The sequence below is a fragment of the Oryx dammah genome, unplaced genomic scaffold, assembly GCF_014754425.2.
Source record: "Oryx dammah isolate SB20612 unplaced genomic scaffold, SCBI_Odam_1.1 HiC_scaffold_25, whole genome shotgun sequence".
Lineage (NCBI taxonomy): Eukaryota > Metazoa > Chordata > Mammalia > Artiodactyla > Bovidae > Oryx > Oryx dammah.
In genome coordinates, this window is record NW_024070209.1 from 85,681,047 (window position 1) to 85,694,889 (window position 13,843).

Here is a 13,843-nt window from a genome sequence, read left to right on the forward strand (position 1 = left end):
TGGAAGGACGGATGCTGAAGATGTAGCTCCAATACTTTGGCCACCTGGTGTGAAGACTTGACTCATTGGTTAAGATCCTGATGCTAGAAAAGATTGAAGGCAAGAATAGAGCGGGATGACAGAGGATGCAATGGCTGGATGGTATCACCAGTTCGATGGACTTGAGTTTGAGTAAGCTTCAGGAGTTGGTGATGGACAGGGAGGCCTGGCGTGCTACAGTCCATGGGGTCGCAAAGAGTAGGACACAACTGAGCGACTGAATTGAACTGACTGATCTGATTAAGTTAATTAGAGAAAAACTTCAGCTTTGTAATAAAAAATTGAATGTTAAAATTTTATTTCTCTTAAATATAGGGACTCCTTGGCTGCTCAACTGGAGATTACCTTAACCAAAGCAGATTCTGAGCAACTGGCTCGTTCAATTGCTGAGGAACAGTATTCTGATTTGGAAAAAGAGAAGATCATGAAAGAGCTGGAGATCAAAGAGATGATGGCTCGACACAAACAGGAACTCACTGAAAAAGATGCTACTATTGCATCTGTAAGTAAAGTCCTTGGTTCATTTTTGGCTATAATTAAATTGTTATAAATCTCGCTTTAGAAATACTAGGAAAGTAACATAAATCTAAATGAAAAATTGTATGTTTTGGCTACAAGATATTTGAGCTAGTGAACCATCAGCTTCTCAGTGTTGTTTGGCAGAGAGAGGGCCCCCCAAAACACAACTTCCAGTGGCTTCACCTATTGGTAAATTTAGCATTAAGGACTAACGTTAAAAGAAATCACCAAAAGTACAAAACGGTTTAAGTCTTTTTTTTCTTGTTAAACCAATTGTAGTTTAAAAGAATTTGAAATTAATCATGAAGATTAGTTTAATCATGAAGATAGCCATATGTAGGTTGAAAATAATTGTAATAAAAATTTCAGATAGAAGTAAAATATCAAGTAGTTGAGTTAGCCTTATCAATTGTTCAGATCTATGAAAAATGTTAAAGTAATTTTAAAGCATGGCATTAGAACAGGGATATTTAATCCTGTTCAGTGAAAGTGAGTAGGGAGACCAGAAATAGACTGATGCCCATAGGAGAACTTGGCATATGACGTCAGTGGCAACACACAAATCAGTGGGAGAGGATACAGATTTATGGTTTTGAAATGACTATGTTTTTATGTGGAAAGGAATAAAATTAGATTCCTATTATCATTTACCGTGGAAGTGAAGTCGCTCAGTCATGTCCAACTCTTTGCGACCCCATGGACAATAACCTACCAGGCTCCATGGTCCATGGGATTTTCCGGGCAAGAATACTGGAGTGGGCTGTCATTTTCTTCTCCAGGGGATCTACCCAACCCAGGGATCGAACCCAGCTCTTCTGCATTGCAGACAGACACTATGTAACAGTAAATTCTAGCTATCTTAAGAACCTAAATATGTAAAATAAAATTTTTTAAATATTAGAATGAAACTTAAAATTTACTTGTAACAGAAAATAAATAAGTGACTGGGAAAAATACTTGTATTTATTAAACAAGTGATTAGTATCTAGAATATAAGTGGAACTCCTACTATTCACTAAGAAAAAGCTAAATAATCCAAAGGAAAAATTGGCCAAAAGAGAAAACCTAAAAATATGAGCAAATGTTTAACTTCACTATTATTTATGAAAAGGCTAGCTAAAATAATTTTGTATCACCATTTCATAGCCATCATGTTGGCAAAAACTTAGTGTCTGACTACTTTGAAATGTTTGAAGGATGTGTGGAAAACGATGTTTTTCTTACTAATATCCAGAATATAAATTTAATATAGCATACTGCTGCTGCTATTGCTAAATTGCTTCAGTCGTGTCCGACTCTGTGCGACCCCATAGACGGCAGCCCACCCGGCTCCCCCATCCCTGGGATTCTCTAGGCAAGAATACTGGAGTGGGTTGCCATTTCCTTCTCCAATGCATGAAAGTGAAAAGTGAAAGTGAAGTCACTCAGTTGTGTCCGACTTGTTGCGACCCCATGGACTGCAGCCTACCAGGCTCCTCCATCCATGGGATTTTCCAGGCAAGAGTACTGGAGTGGGTGCCATCACCTTCTCTGAATATAGCATACTACAGTATAGGAAATAATATTGCAAGTTCCAGTAAATTTTAAATATTCATATAATCCAAACAAAGTTCATAATAAGATAAATGTGCTAGAGAAATTCAGACACACTACTCCTAGCAGCATAAATGTTTGTAATAGCAAAAATTCAAATATATTAATAGATGAGTAAATCGATAAATGAAATGTGGTAGAAGATAGAACTACTACATCAGTTAAAATTAATTATATATATCGAAAATTTCATTCTTAATATAATGAGTGAAAGCAATTACAAAAAAATAAATACAGCATCATGCTACTTATGGACAGTTTAAAATCACATAAAACTGCATTATACATGTGTGTAATGAAAGTGTACAATCATGGATGGGAAGGATGAACACATAATTCACAACAAAATTTCCTTCAGGAAGGAAGAAGAATAGGCTTTGACAAGAATACCAATTGTCAACTTCTTTAGTAAAATTGTATTTTCTGTTTTAAACAATGTTTTATAAACTATAGTTTTAAATTTTATTTATTCTGCGTGCTGGAATGCAGAGCTTTGTTACAGCATTTGCTTTTTTTTTTTTTACTTTACTAAATGTTACTTCCATTTAAAATACTACTAAAGATTTTTGAAAGGGGGCAAATTTTTGGCTTCCTGGGGTACATATGAAGTGTGTCACATTTTGTAAATTTTCATCAATTTTGAAGTTTGATAAGGTAGGACAAAGGCAAGAACTGTAGAGATAGATGTACTTAGAAAAACAAGAGTTTTAGCAACATTCTAGGATATTTTCATTTTGAATTACTACTTTATAACTTAAAATTTTATAAATTAAGATATAAATTTTTTTTCCATTTTCATTTCTTAGCTTGAAGAAACTAATAGGACACTAACTAGTGATGTTGCCAATCTTGCAAATGAGAAAGAAGAATTAAATAACAAATTGAAAGAAGCCCAAGAGCGTATGTATTAACAAAGAATAAAGTTTATTTTCAGTACGCCTAATGTTTACCAGTTGGTAAACTATTAGTATAATTTTTACATTTTTCTGTTTTAGAACTATCAAGGTTGAAAGATGAAGAAATAAGTGCAGCAGCTATTAAAGCACAATTTGAGAAGCAGCTGTTAACAGAGAGGACACTCAAAACTCAAGTGTGTATATAATAAGCTCTAAATATGATTTTGAAATTTTTCTTAGTTTATCTTTCTTGCATTTTACTTCTAACATTACAGATTGGCTGTAGCAGTCATTGATGGTACCAGTATTTGTGAACAGTCAGGATTATCCAGTTTTTTACCACATTGAGAGAAACTAGATTTGATTAACATTGTTGAATTCAATGCTTATTAAGTTTCTCTTGATTTTTCCATATGGAATCATAATCCCTCCTAATTTTTTTATTGTAATCTGGTAAATTTTTCTGCCCTCAAGAAATGGTAGAGAAGGACCATTTGCTGACAGCCTAAAAAAGGGTCACTCTGAAAAGGCATCATGATTATTAACTACCCTTTTCTCAGCTCTCAGACTGTATATTCAGCATGAGTCCTGGTGGGTCCAAGACACTCTGCTCTGTGGTTGGACATGTATTTTATCAGTGCGATGCCAGTGCAAAAGTCCCTTCTAGAATAAAAGAAGATCTGCCTCCTAAGTGGTAGAAAATGACATTCAGTTCAGTTCAGTTCAGTCGCATCCGACTCTTTGCGACCCCATGAATCGCAGCACTCCAGGCCTCCCTGTCCATCACCAACCAACTCCCGGAGTTCACTCAGACTCATGTTCATCGAGTCAGTGATGCCATCCAGCCATCTCATCCTCTGTTGTCCCCTTCTCCTCCTGCCCCCAATCCCTCCCAGCATCAGAGTCTTTTCCAGTGAGTCAACTCTTCGCATGAGGTGGCCAAAGTACTGGAGTTTCAGCTTTAGCATCATTCCTTCCAAAGAAATCCCAGGGCTGATCTCCTTCAGAGTGGACTGGTTGACATTAGAGTGAACCTATAAACATTTTAAATTATAGTTCTCAGAATACATGAGAGTGTTGGTTGGAAAATGATGATGAATAATGATGAAGGTGTATTTTTTTTTTAGTATAAAAGGTGTTTCTTTGTGGCCCTATGTGTAGGGAAGATTTTGTAATGTGCTATTGGTGAGTTACCAAGAAATTATCAACATAATTTATTTACTTATTTGCATCCTTATTTTTATGTTTTTAAGGCTGTGAACAAGTTGGCTGAGATCATGAATCGAAAGGAACCTGTTAAGCGTGGTAATGACACAGATGTGCGGAGAAAAGAGAAGGAGAATAGAAAGCTACATATGGAACTTAAATCTGAACGCGAAAAACTGACCCAGCAGATGATCAAGTATCAGAAAGAACTGAATGAAATGCAGGCTGTAAGAATACTTTTTGAAGACTTCTTTTTAAGAAGTAGAATTATTTTTATATCTGCATATAACAGTAGTCTCCTCTTATGCAAGAGGACTATGTTCCAGGATCCCCAGTGAATGCCTGAAGCCAGATACTACTGAACTCTATACCTACTGTATGTTTTCCTGTACTGTAAGGAGTGGGGTCGCATATACAGTGTGAATAAACTGGACAAAGGGATGATTAATATCCTGGGCAAGTAGAACCAAGCAATGTGAGGGTTCATCATACTACTTAGAACAGCATATGATTCAAAACTTAAGAGACTGCTTATTTCTGAAATTTTCCATTTAATATTTTCAGACTGCAGTTGACCTTGGATAATTGAAAACACAGAAAGTGAAACCTTGGATAAGGAGAGACTGCCATATTACTGAACTAGGAAGCAAAATTATAAGATGTATGACATTCAATTAATTTAATGTAATTCAATTTCTTGTAGCAAATAGCTGAAGAGAGTCAGATTCGAATTGAACTACAGATGACACTGGACAGTAAGGACAGTGACATTGAGCAGCTGCGCTCCCAGCTCCAGGCCTTGCACATTGGTTTGGATAGTTCCAGTATAGGCAGTGGACCAGGGGATACTGAAGCTGATGATGGGTTTCCAGGTATAGATTCATTCAGCCCTAACGTTTACTTTTGTCTTAAATATAAATCAGTTGATGGTTTTAAGTCCTGTAACTGACTTTGCTCTTGAGGAAAGATATTTGTTATTTCTTTAAGGGAACACCTACTCCTTAGAGTAGGGGTTTAGATGACAGTTTAAATTATTTTATTTATTGATTTTTTACAAAACTTTTTATTAAAAAATGCAAGTGTAAATTTCGCATATTTACTTATTTAAATTAACTCTGTATATTATTCATAGCTCTCCTTTTAAGCTTTCATTTTTATTTTTTCTTCTTTCTGCATTCTTACTTCCTTTTATGTTGGGTGTTTAGTTCATATCACTCAGTCACACACTATGGAATCCATGTCATTCACCTACCAACGTTCCTCCACTTCTCTCAATATTGCCACTAAGCCTTCCAGTTCTCATATGCTTCTTGACTCTGATTCTGACTCAGAAGAAGAATCTGTTCCTTACTTACCTATTTCATCGGAACCTAATGGTACAGGTGACATCCTGAAAATCTTTGATCTCTGGGTTTTTTTTTTTCCCCACTTCCCATAATTTTAGTCCTTTTGAAAATTTTTGTAATAATAACTAATATTCACTAACAAGTTGCTCCATTAACAAGTCTCAGTTAAAAAGAAACTGCTGCATGAACAAAGATTTTGTTTTTTAAGGAATTTCACATCGCATTGCTGATACAATTGATAGAATTTATTTTGTCAACTTATAAGAAATGGAGTAGTGCTTTATATCGTTTAAGAACATATGGTTTCACTGTCTGTTTCTTCCATTTTTAACCAAGAAGAAATTCTTTCTGAAGTTTCATATCAAGAATGATGGTACAGAAAAAGCATGTGTAGACCGTTTTAGAGGGTATATTTAGTTTTCCCTTGAGTGCTTACTTAGTCCACATTGTGAAAGTGATAAGTGTTAATCGCTTAGTTGTGTCAGACCCTTTTTGACCCCATGGACTGTAGCCCTCCAGGCTCGTTTCATGGGATTCCCCAGGCAAGAATACTGGAGTGAGTTTCCCTTCCCTTCTCCAGGGCATCTTCCCCACTGAGCAATCAAACCTGGATCTCCTGCATTGCAGGGAGATTCTTTACCTTCTGAGCCACCAGGAAGACCAGCCAACATTGTACTTGGCCTTAAAAAAAAGTATAAGACAATTTGACCTGATCCTTGTCCTGAAAGGAATTATAGTTTAAATGAAGAAACCTGTTGGAAAACCCCCAAAATTGTTATGTTTAATACAAAGTTAGTGTAAGTACAAAAAAACGTTTAAACACCACAGGAAATTAGTGCACAAACAGTTGGATGTAAAATAAAATTTAATCTATTAGTTGAATTCAAAGTAAATTTGCTATATTTGTTTACATTGTCATCACACTTTCCAGGTATATATCAGTATAAATCATAAGTGATTATATTGAAGTTGTTTCAGATCTTAGCAATAAAATTATTTGTCTTACCCATCTTGTTAGAGATCATCTGATTAATCCCTTAAATTGGCGTAGGGACATTCAAGTATATAGCTATTTTTAATGACATCATTTCTGTTCATGGGGTCTGGAAGGTTATTAATGTGAGAGAGAGGGGGAGCGAGTATAAGCACTGGATCAGAGATGTGTCCCTGTGTGACCTTCTGTGGGATTGTTCTGAGAGTTGAAGAAAATTTATGTAAGGTGTCTAGCATAGTATAGACACAAACTAGGTGATAGCTACTTTTATTATTAGCATAATCTCCAAAAATGCTTACTTCATGTAATTATTTCACTAAAATAAACTGAGCAGATACCATTAGAACAGATTCTAAGGATGCAGAGTTTTCTTGGATGAACTAGAATTTTACAGATTTTACTATTTTAGAATTTAGGAATCTTTTGGCTTACTGCTACTTATTAGCCAGATTTGATCTGTAATTTATACAGTTTCACTTCATTTTATTTAAAACCATTCTAACAGTCCATTGTCTCTGAACATTTAATTACTCACAGAAAATATTTTGTCTTCAAACTTGTGTACTATATCTGTAGTTAGGCCTTCTTCCAAAGGAAAGATAGAGGATTCTGATACAGGTGTACCAATGAGAATAGACAGCTGCTTTTCATTTTTGCAACTTTTCTGCAAAACTTTGCAAATGCATGAATTTAATTAATGGGGCATTTGACGTTATAAACTACAGGATATATATTTCCAATGTGATATAACCTGGATTTCGTTTGCGTTGTATAACTTGCTTATACTGATCCTACATTATTATTATATGTTAGATGCTGTATAAATTCTGAAGGGCATATTTGCTTGTGACTTTTATATTAAAATTTTTTAAGTTCCTCATTTTGTTAAGAGATTTGTTGTACTTACACTCATGTCTTGTGCTTATAGAATCAAGACTAGAAGGATGGCTTTCATTGCCTGTGCGAAACAACACTAAGAAATTTGGATGGGTTAAAAAGGTAACTGATACTTTTGAGTCAATACTTGATTTTGAGTCAATACCTTGAATACTTTTGAATCAGTACCTTGATACATTTGAATCAAGGTCTTCTGTTTTACTTTTGGTTTAGCTATAACCGTTTCACTTTTGTCGTTGTAAGATATAGATAACCAGAACTTTTAGACACATAAAACTTGTTTGTACTTTGTGATTTGAAATAGTTAATTTTATATATGTTTGTTTAAAAAAAGAAACTTTTCATCATTAACATGTTGTTAATAATAAAACAGATTTTGGTGTTAGGAAAATAGAAGGCTGTATTGACTTTGGTGCCTTTGCTGTTTCCAGAAAGACAACTCTAGATATGACAGAAAGTCCCAGATATTTCTTTTCCTCTGTTACTATGATTATTGATATTATGTTCATATTCAGTAAGTGTCTTAGCTTTAGGGCTGCTATAACAAAATATCACAGACTGAGTAGCTTATGAACAACAAAGATTTATTTCTTACGGTTCTGGAGGCTGTAAGTCCAAGATAAGGAATCAGCCAGCATGACTGGGTTCTGGTAAAGGTCTTTTCCCAGGTTGCAGACTTCTTGCTCTGTCCTCATGGTGTAAGGGGTAGGAATTTCTCTGGAATCCCCTTTATAAGGGCACTAATCCCCTTCATGAGGTCTCTAGTGTCATGACCTAGTCACCTTCCCAAGACCTCACTTCCTAATATCACATTGGGTTATGATGTACATTCATTAACATATGACTTTGGGAGAATATAACCATTCAAACCATAGCAATAAAGTTGCTTATACTTTTGCATCTTAGAGCCAAATCAGTCAAAAAATTGGTGAATTTAACCCCGCCCCCGCCCCCCCCCCGCCCCGGAATTTGGTTACTTAAAATGTATACAAACAGATCTGTTCTTCTTTTAAGGAAGACTTTTTTAAAGGATACATTAAGATAGCTTTTTAGGTATTTAACATATATTTTATATGATTTTTATTGCTAATATAGAATTTCTTTTCAGAGAAAAACAAGATATATATTAACTTTAATCATTGTTTAATTCCTTTCCTCCTTTTTAACAGTATGTGATTGTAAGCAGTAAGAAGATCCTTTTCTATGATAGTGAACAAGATAAAGAACAATCTAATCCTTACATGGTTTTAGATATAGAGTAAGTATTTTTATTAGAATATTTGTTATTGTTGTTCAGTCGCTAAGTCATGTCTGACTTTTTGCGACCCCCATGGACTGCAGCACACTAGGCTTTCCTGTCCTTCACCATCTCCCGGAGTTGGCTCACACTTATGTCCATTGAGTCGGTGATGCCATCCAACCATGAGAATATTTTGCAACTTTATCTTTTAAAGTTTAAGAGAGTAGTGTGACCTTTTGTCAAGTTTGTGTAATTTATTAGTCATATAGTACATGTATATACTCATATAGTATAAGTGCTACTATACTGTTGTTAGATTTTCTTATATTTGCTTCATACAGATGCAAGTTTGGCATATAGAGTTGGCTAAAATGTCTCTTAAAATTTCATGAGTCTTCAATATGTTGTTTTCTGAAACTAATTAGAAAATTTCTGACTTATTGAAAATTTCTCAAAATCTCAAGGAGTGATTGAATTTATAGAGTTCTAACATTCTAATAAGAGTCAGAGTTGTTCAGTTGCTCAGTCATGTCCAACTCTTTGCAACCCCATGAGCTGCAGCACACCAGGCTTCCCTGTCTTTGCCATTTCCCACAGAGTAGTCAGTTTTAATTTCTGACATGAGTATAAGAAAACTGATATAATCTGATCCTTTGGTAATACTTTACTCTTTTATTAAAAATCTTTTATAGCAAATTATTTCATGTCCGACCAGTTACACAGACAGATGTATATAGAGCAGATGCTAAAGAAATTCCAAGGATATTCCAGGTAAATGGTTTTATTTTGTGATTTGTTTGTTTTGTTCTTTTCACCTTTATACATTCTCAGCATGACATGACATAATGAATTTCTTTATTCTTGGGCCTTTTTCAGATTATCTTTCTTCAGTTTTTGTCCCATTTAAAGGTGATTTGTTCATTTGTGACTCACGCTTATCCTGTTGGATACATCTTAAATTCTTCTCTCCATCTTACTAGTTAAAGTCTGTAGTGTATTTATATCATGTTTCTAGCCTTTGTTCTCCTTTTGTTCAAGATTGGTTATGACTTTGTTTTAAAATTTTTATTTTTAATTGGAGAATAATTATTTACTGTATTTTGATGATTTCTGCCATACATCAACATGAATCAACCATAGGTATACATATGTCCCCTCCCTCTTGAATCTCACTCTCCCCATCCCACCCCTCTCAGTCATCACAGAGTACCGGCTTTGGGATCCCTGTGGGTTACAACATTTTTTGAGCATGAATGTTCTGTTTTGGTTTTATGCTCAGTGCTCTAGAAAGTTTAAAAAGTTGCTTGTGAAGTTAAATTATGCACCCAAGAACCCTTTTACTTCCGATTTAAGGTGAAGCCAAATTCTTTCCTTTTTTTCTTCCATTTTAAAATTTGTCACAGCAACCATGAATCCCATCTGGTAAAAGCTGGAGTGCTTTGTGTACTGTAGGGAAGCTGGCAGCTTATTTTCTGGGTGCTTAGCAAGTTTGTTTGAAATATCTTATACATCCTTTCCTCTTTTTCTTTTTTCCTCAATTCTCCAAATACAAATCTTTTCAGTTAAAACTGTATTTGCAGTTATCACTGAGTGGCCTGTTTTTGAGAATTTTAGAGCCACAGTTCATCTCTTCAGGTGATTGTTCTGAAAATTCCCTCCAAGAAAAGCTTTCTAACACTAATCAAGTGAAGATTTATCTTTGGCTAGCCTATTGTGAAAAATTTGCTTAAACATAGGAAGATAACATAAAGAAAAATAGGAGGCATCATTTGAACATGATTGACTCTGGAGATGTGAACCACAGTGACTGGCTAGTGACTTTACTCATCTGAGCTCTTGATTGCAGCCTACCACCATTTGAACAACTAATGCATTTTTGTCTCATTGAATAGTTTAGACTAATTTTATTTATACTATAAGAATTATTACTACATTAAAATAGCTAACGTTTGAAGATACTCATTTTTCTTTATGGTGTTTGTAGATTCTGTATGCCAACGAAGGAGAAAGTAAGAAGGAACAAGAATTTCCAGTGGAGCCAGTGGGAGAAAAATCAAATTATATTTGCCACAAGGGACATGAATTTATTCCTACTCTCTATCATTTCCCAACCAACTGTGAGGCGTGTATGAAGCCATTGTGGCACATGTTTAAACCCCCTCCTGCTTTAGAGTGCCGTCGCTGTCATATTAAATGTCATAAAGATCACATGGACAAAAAGGAGGAAATTATAGCGCCTTGCAAAGGTAAATAATGAATCACTTGATCAACTAATATTACTTATGTTCAGATCATTTGAAACATTAACTTTTCTCATATATTTCTTTATAGTGTATTATGATATTTCATCGGCAAAGAATCTATTGTTATTAGCAAATTCTACAGAAGAGCAGCAAAAGTGGGTTAGTCGGTTAGTGAAAAAGATACCTAAAAAGCCTCCAGCTCCAGACCCTTTTGCACGTTCGTCTCCTAGAACATCAATGAAAATACAACAAAACCAGTCTATTCGACGGCCAAGTCGACAACTTGCTCCAAACAAACCAAGGTAATAAATTAAAATGTGGCAAAAATTAAAGCATTAAAAAAAAATTTTACTATTTGTGCTCAAATTACAAACTTTACTAATAACAGTTTTTCTTTGCTTGGTATTTTCACGATGTGTGGAATACCAAAAGTTTGAATTTCATTGTTATTCAAACTATTTCAAAACTATTTCATTCATTGGTTCAGCTGGATGTAATAAATTTACTTACTAAATCACAAACATATATTCAACCAAAAATATACAAAAGGCTAAATTTTGTCATGTGTATGTGTATAGTCATAATATTTTATGATTTTATAAACACACTGACTTAATTTATTGCTTTACCAGACAGGATGCACACCTAGACCTTTAAGTGTCATGTATTCACATTTTGTTTTTATTATTGCAGACCTCTTTAACGTCCTTTATATTAGATGATTTAGTGGGTAGGACTGAAATCTTAACTCTTAATTCAAGCAATCAGATTTAACAGGTAATATAGATCAGCTTTTAAAATGCAAATATTAACTAATGAATATAGTGGGCATTTCTTATAGTTGGGGTGAAGTTGGGAATATGGAGTAAGGTTAGAGATGATTATTGCACAAAAGCATTATGATGGAGCCATTTTCATTAGCTACATTATAGTAATTTTTGACACAAAGTAATCATTTCTTGGTTACTAGCTAATACAGTATTTATAAATAAATACTGCTCTTCATTGAAATGAACATGATGATTTGGTTAGCTGAAGGATAAAGTATACACTTACATCACGTATCTGATTCCAGTTATCCTTTTAAACACAGAACCTTCTGTATTTGAATAGTGATGTGCATTGGCTGTAATATCAGAAATATTTTCATTCTAGCCAAACATCATATATGAAACTTTTCTTGAACCTAATATCACAAGGAAATAATTTAGAATGGAAAAGATAGATTGGTGTTTCATTTCAGTGAAAATGTTGAATTTTTGTGTGAGGTATCAGTCAGTCAGTCAGTTCAGTCGCTCAGTCTTGTCCTACTCTTTGCGACCCCATGAACTGCAGCACACCAGGCCTCCCTGTCCATCACCAACTCCCAGAGTTTACCCAAACTCATGTCCATTGAGTCGGTGATGCCATCTAACCATCTCATCTTCTGTCGTCCCCTTCTCCTCCTGCCTTCAATCTTCCCAGCATCAGGGTCTTTTCAAATTAGTCAGCTCTTCGCATCAGATGGCCAAAATATTGGAGTTTCAGCTTCAACATCAGTCCTTCCAATGAACACCCAGGACTGATCTCCTTTAGGATGGACTGGTTGGATCTCCTTGCAGTCCAAGGGACTCTCAAGAGTCTTCTCCAACACCACAGTTCAAAAGCATCAGTTCTTCGGCGCTCAGCTTTCTTTATAGTCCAACTCTCACATCCATACATGACCACTGGAAAAACCATAGCCTTGACTAGATGGACCTTTGTTGGCAAAGTAATGTCCCTGCTTTTGAATATGCTATCTAGGTTGGTCATAACTTTGCTTACAAGGAGTAAGCGTCTTTTAATTTCATGGCTGCAGTCACCATCTACAGTGATTTTGGAGGCCAGAAAAGTAAAGTCAGCCACTGTTTCCACTGTTTCCCCATCTATTTGCCATGAAGTGATGGGACCAGATCCCATGATCTTAGTTTTCTGAATGTTAAGCTTTAAGCCAACTTTTTCGCTCTCCTCTTTCACTTTCATCAAGAAGCTCTTTAGTTCTTCTTCATTTTCTGCCATAAGGGTGGTGTCATCTGCATATCTGAGGTTATTGATATTTCTCCCGGCAGTCTTGATTCCAGCTTGTACTTCCTCTAGCCCAGCGTTTCTCATGATGTACTCTGCATAGAAGTTAAATAAGCACGGTGACAATATACAGCCTTGACGCACTCCTTTTCCTATTTGGAACCAGTCTGTTGTTCCATGTCCAGTTCTAACTGTTGCTTCCTGACCTGCATACAGGTTTCTCAAGAGGCAGGTCAGGTGGCCTGGTATCCCATCTCTTGAAGAATTTTCCACAGTTTATTGTGATCCACACAGTCAAAGGCTTTGGCATAGTCAACAAAGCAGAAATAGATGTTTTTCTGGAACTCTTTTGCTTTTTTTGATGATCCAGCAGATGTTGGCAATTTGATCTCTGGTTCTGACTTTTCTAAAACCAGTTTGAACTGGAAGTTCACAGTTCATGTATTGCTGAAGCCTGGCTTGGAGAATTTTGAGCATTACTTTAGTAGCGTGTGAGATGAGCACAATTGTGTGGTAGTTTGAGCATTCTTTGGCATTGCCTTTCTTTGGGATTGGAATGAAAACTGACTTTTCCAGTTGTGGCCACTGCTGAGTTTTCCAAATTTGCTGGCATATTGAGTGCAGCACTTTCACAGCATCATCTTTCAGGATTTGAAAGTTCTCAACTGGAATTCTGTCACCTCTACTAGCTTTGTTCGTGTGATACTTCCTAAGGCCCACTTGACTTCACATTCCAGGATGTTTAGTGATCACACCATCGTGATTGTCTGGGTCTTGAAGATCTTTTTTGTACAGTTCTTCTGTGTATTCTTGCCACCTCTTCTTAA

The 13,843-nt window shown here is 35.5% G+C and overlaps 1 protein-coding gene across 7 annotated transcripts in view; it reads left to right on the top strand.

The window, feature by feature from the left end:
- Nucleotides 1-13,843, top strand: part of ROCK2 (Rho associated coiled-coil containing protein kinase 2) — a 133,133-nt gene that overhangs the window by 110,132 nt on the left and 9,158 nt on the right. For 4 of the 7 annotated variants that reach the window (XM_040224900.1, XM_040224902.1, XM_040224904.1 and 1 more), the window contains exons 23-33: nt 355-541; nt 2,958-3,051; nt 3,147-3,241; nt 4,301-4,480; nt 4,957-5,125; nt 5,459-5,635; nt 7,522-7,592; nt 8,660-8,748; nt 9,423-9,501; nt 10,715-10,976; nt 11,062-11,275. In XM_040224900.1, the coding sequence (XP_040080834.1) occupies nt 355-541; nt 2,958-3,051; nt 3,147-3,241; nt 4,301-4,480; nt 4,957-5,125; nt 5,459-5,635; nt 7,522-7,592; nt 8,660-8,748; nt 9,423-9,501; nt 10,715-10,976; nt 11,062-11,275 (1,617 nt within the window). The remainder of the gene's footprint in view (nt 1-354; nt 542-2,957; nt 3,052-3,146; nt 3,242-4,300; nt 4,481-4,956; nt 5,126-5,458; nt 5,636-7,521; nt 7,593-8,659; nt 8,749-9,422; nt 9,502-10,714; nt 10,977-11,061; nt 11,276-13,843) is intronic. The other 3 variants (XM_040224905.1, XM_040224906.1, XM_040224901.1) reach the window with 2 other exon arrangements.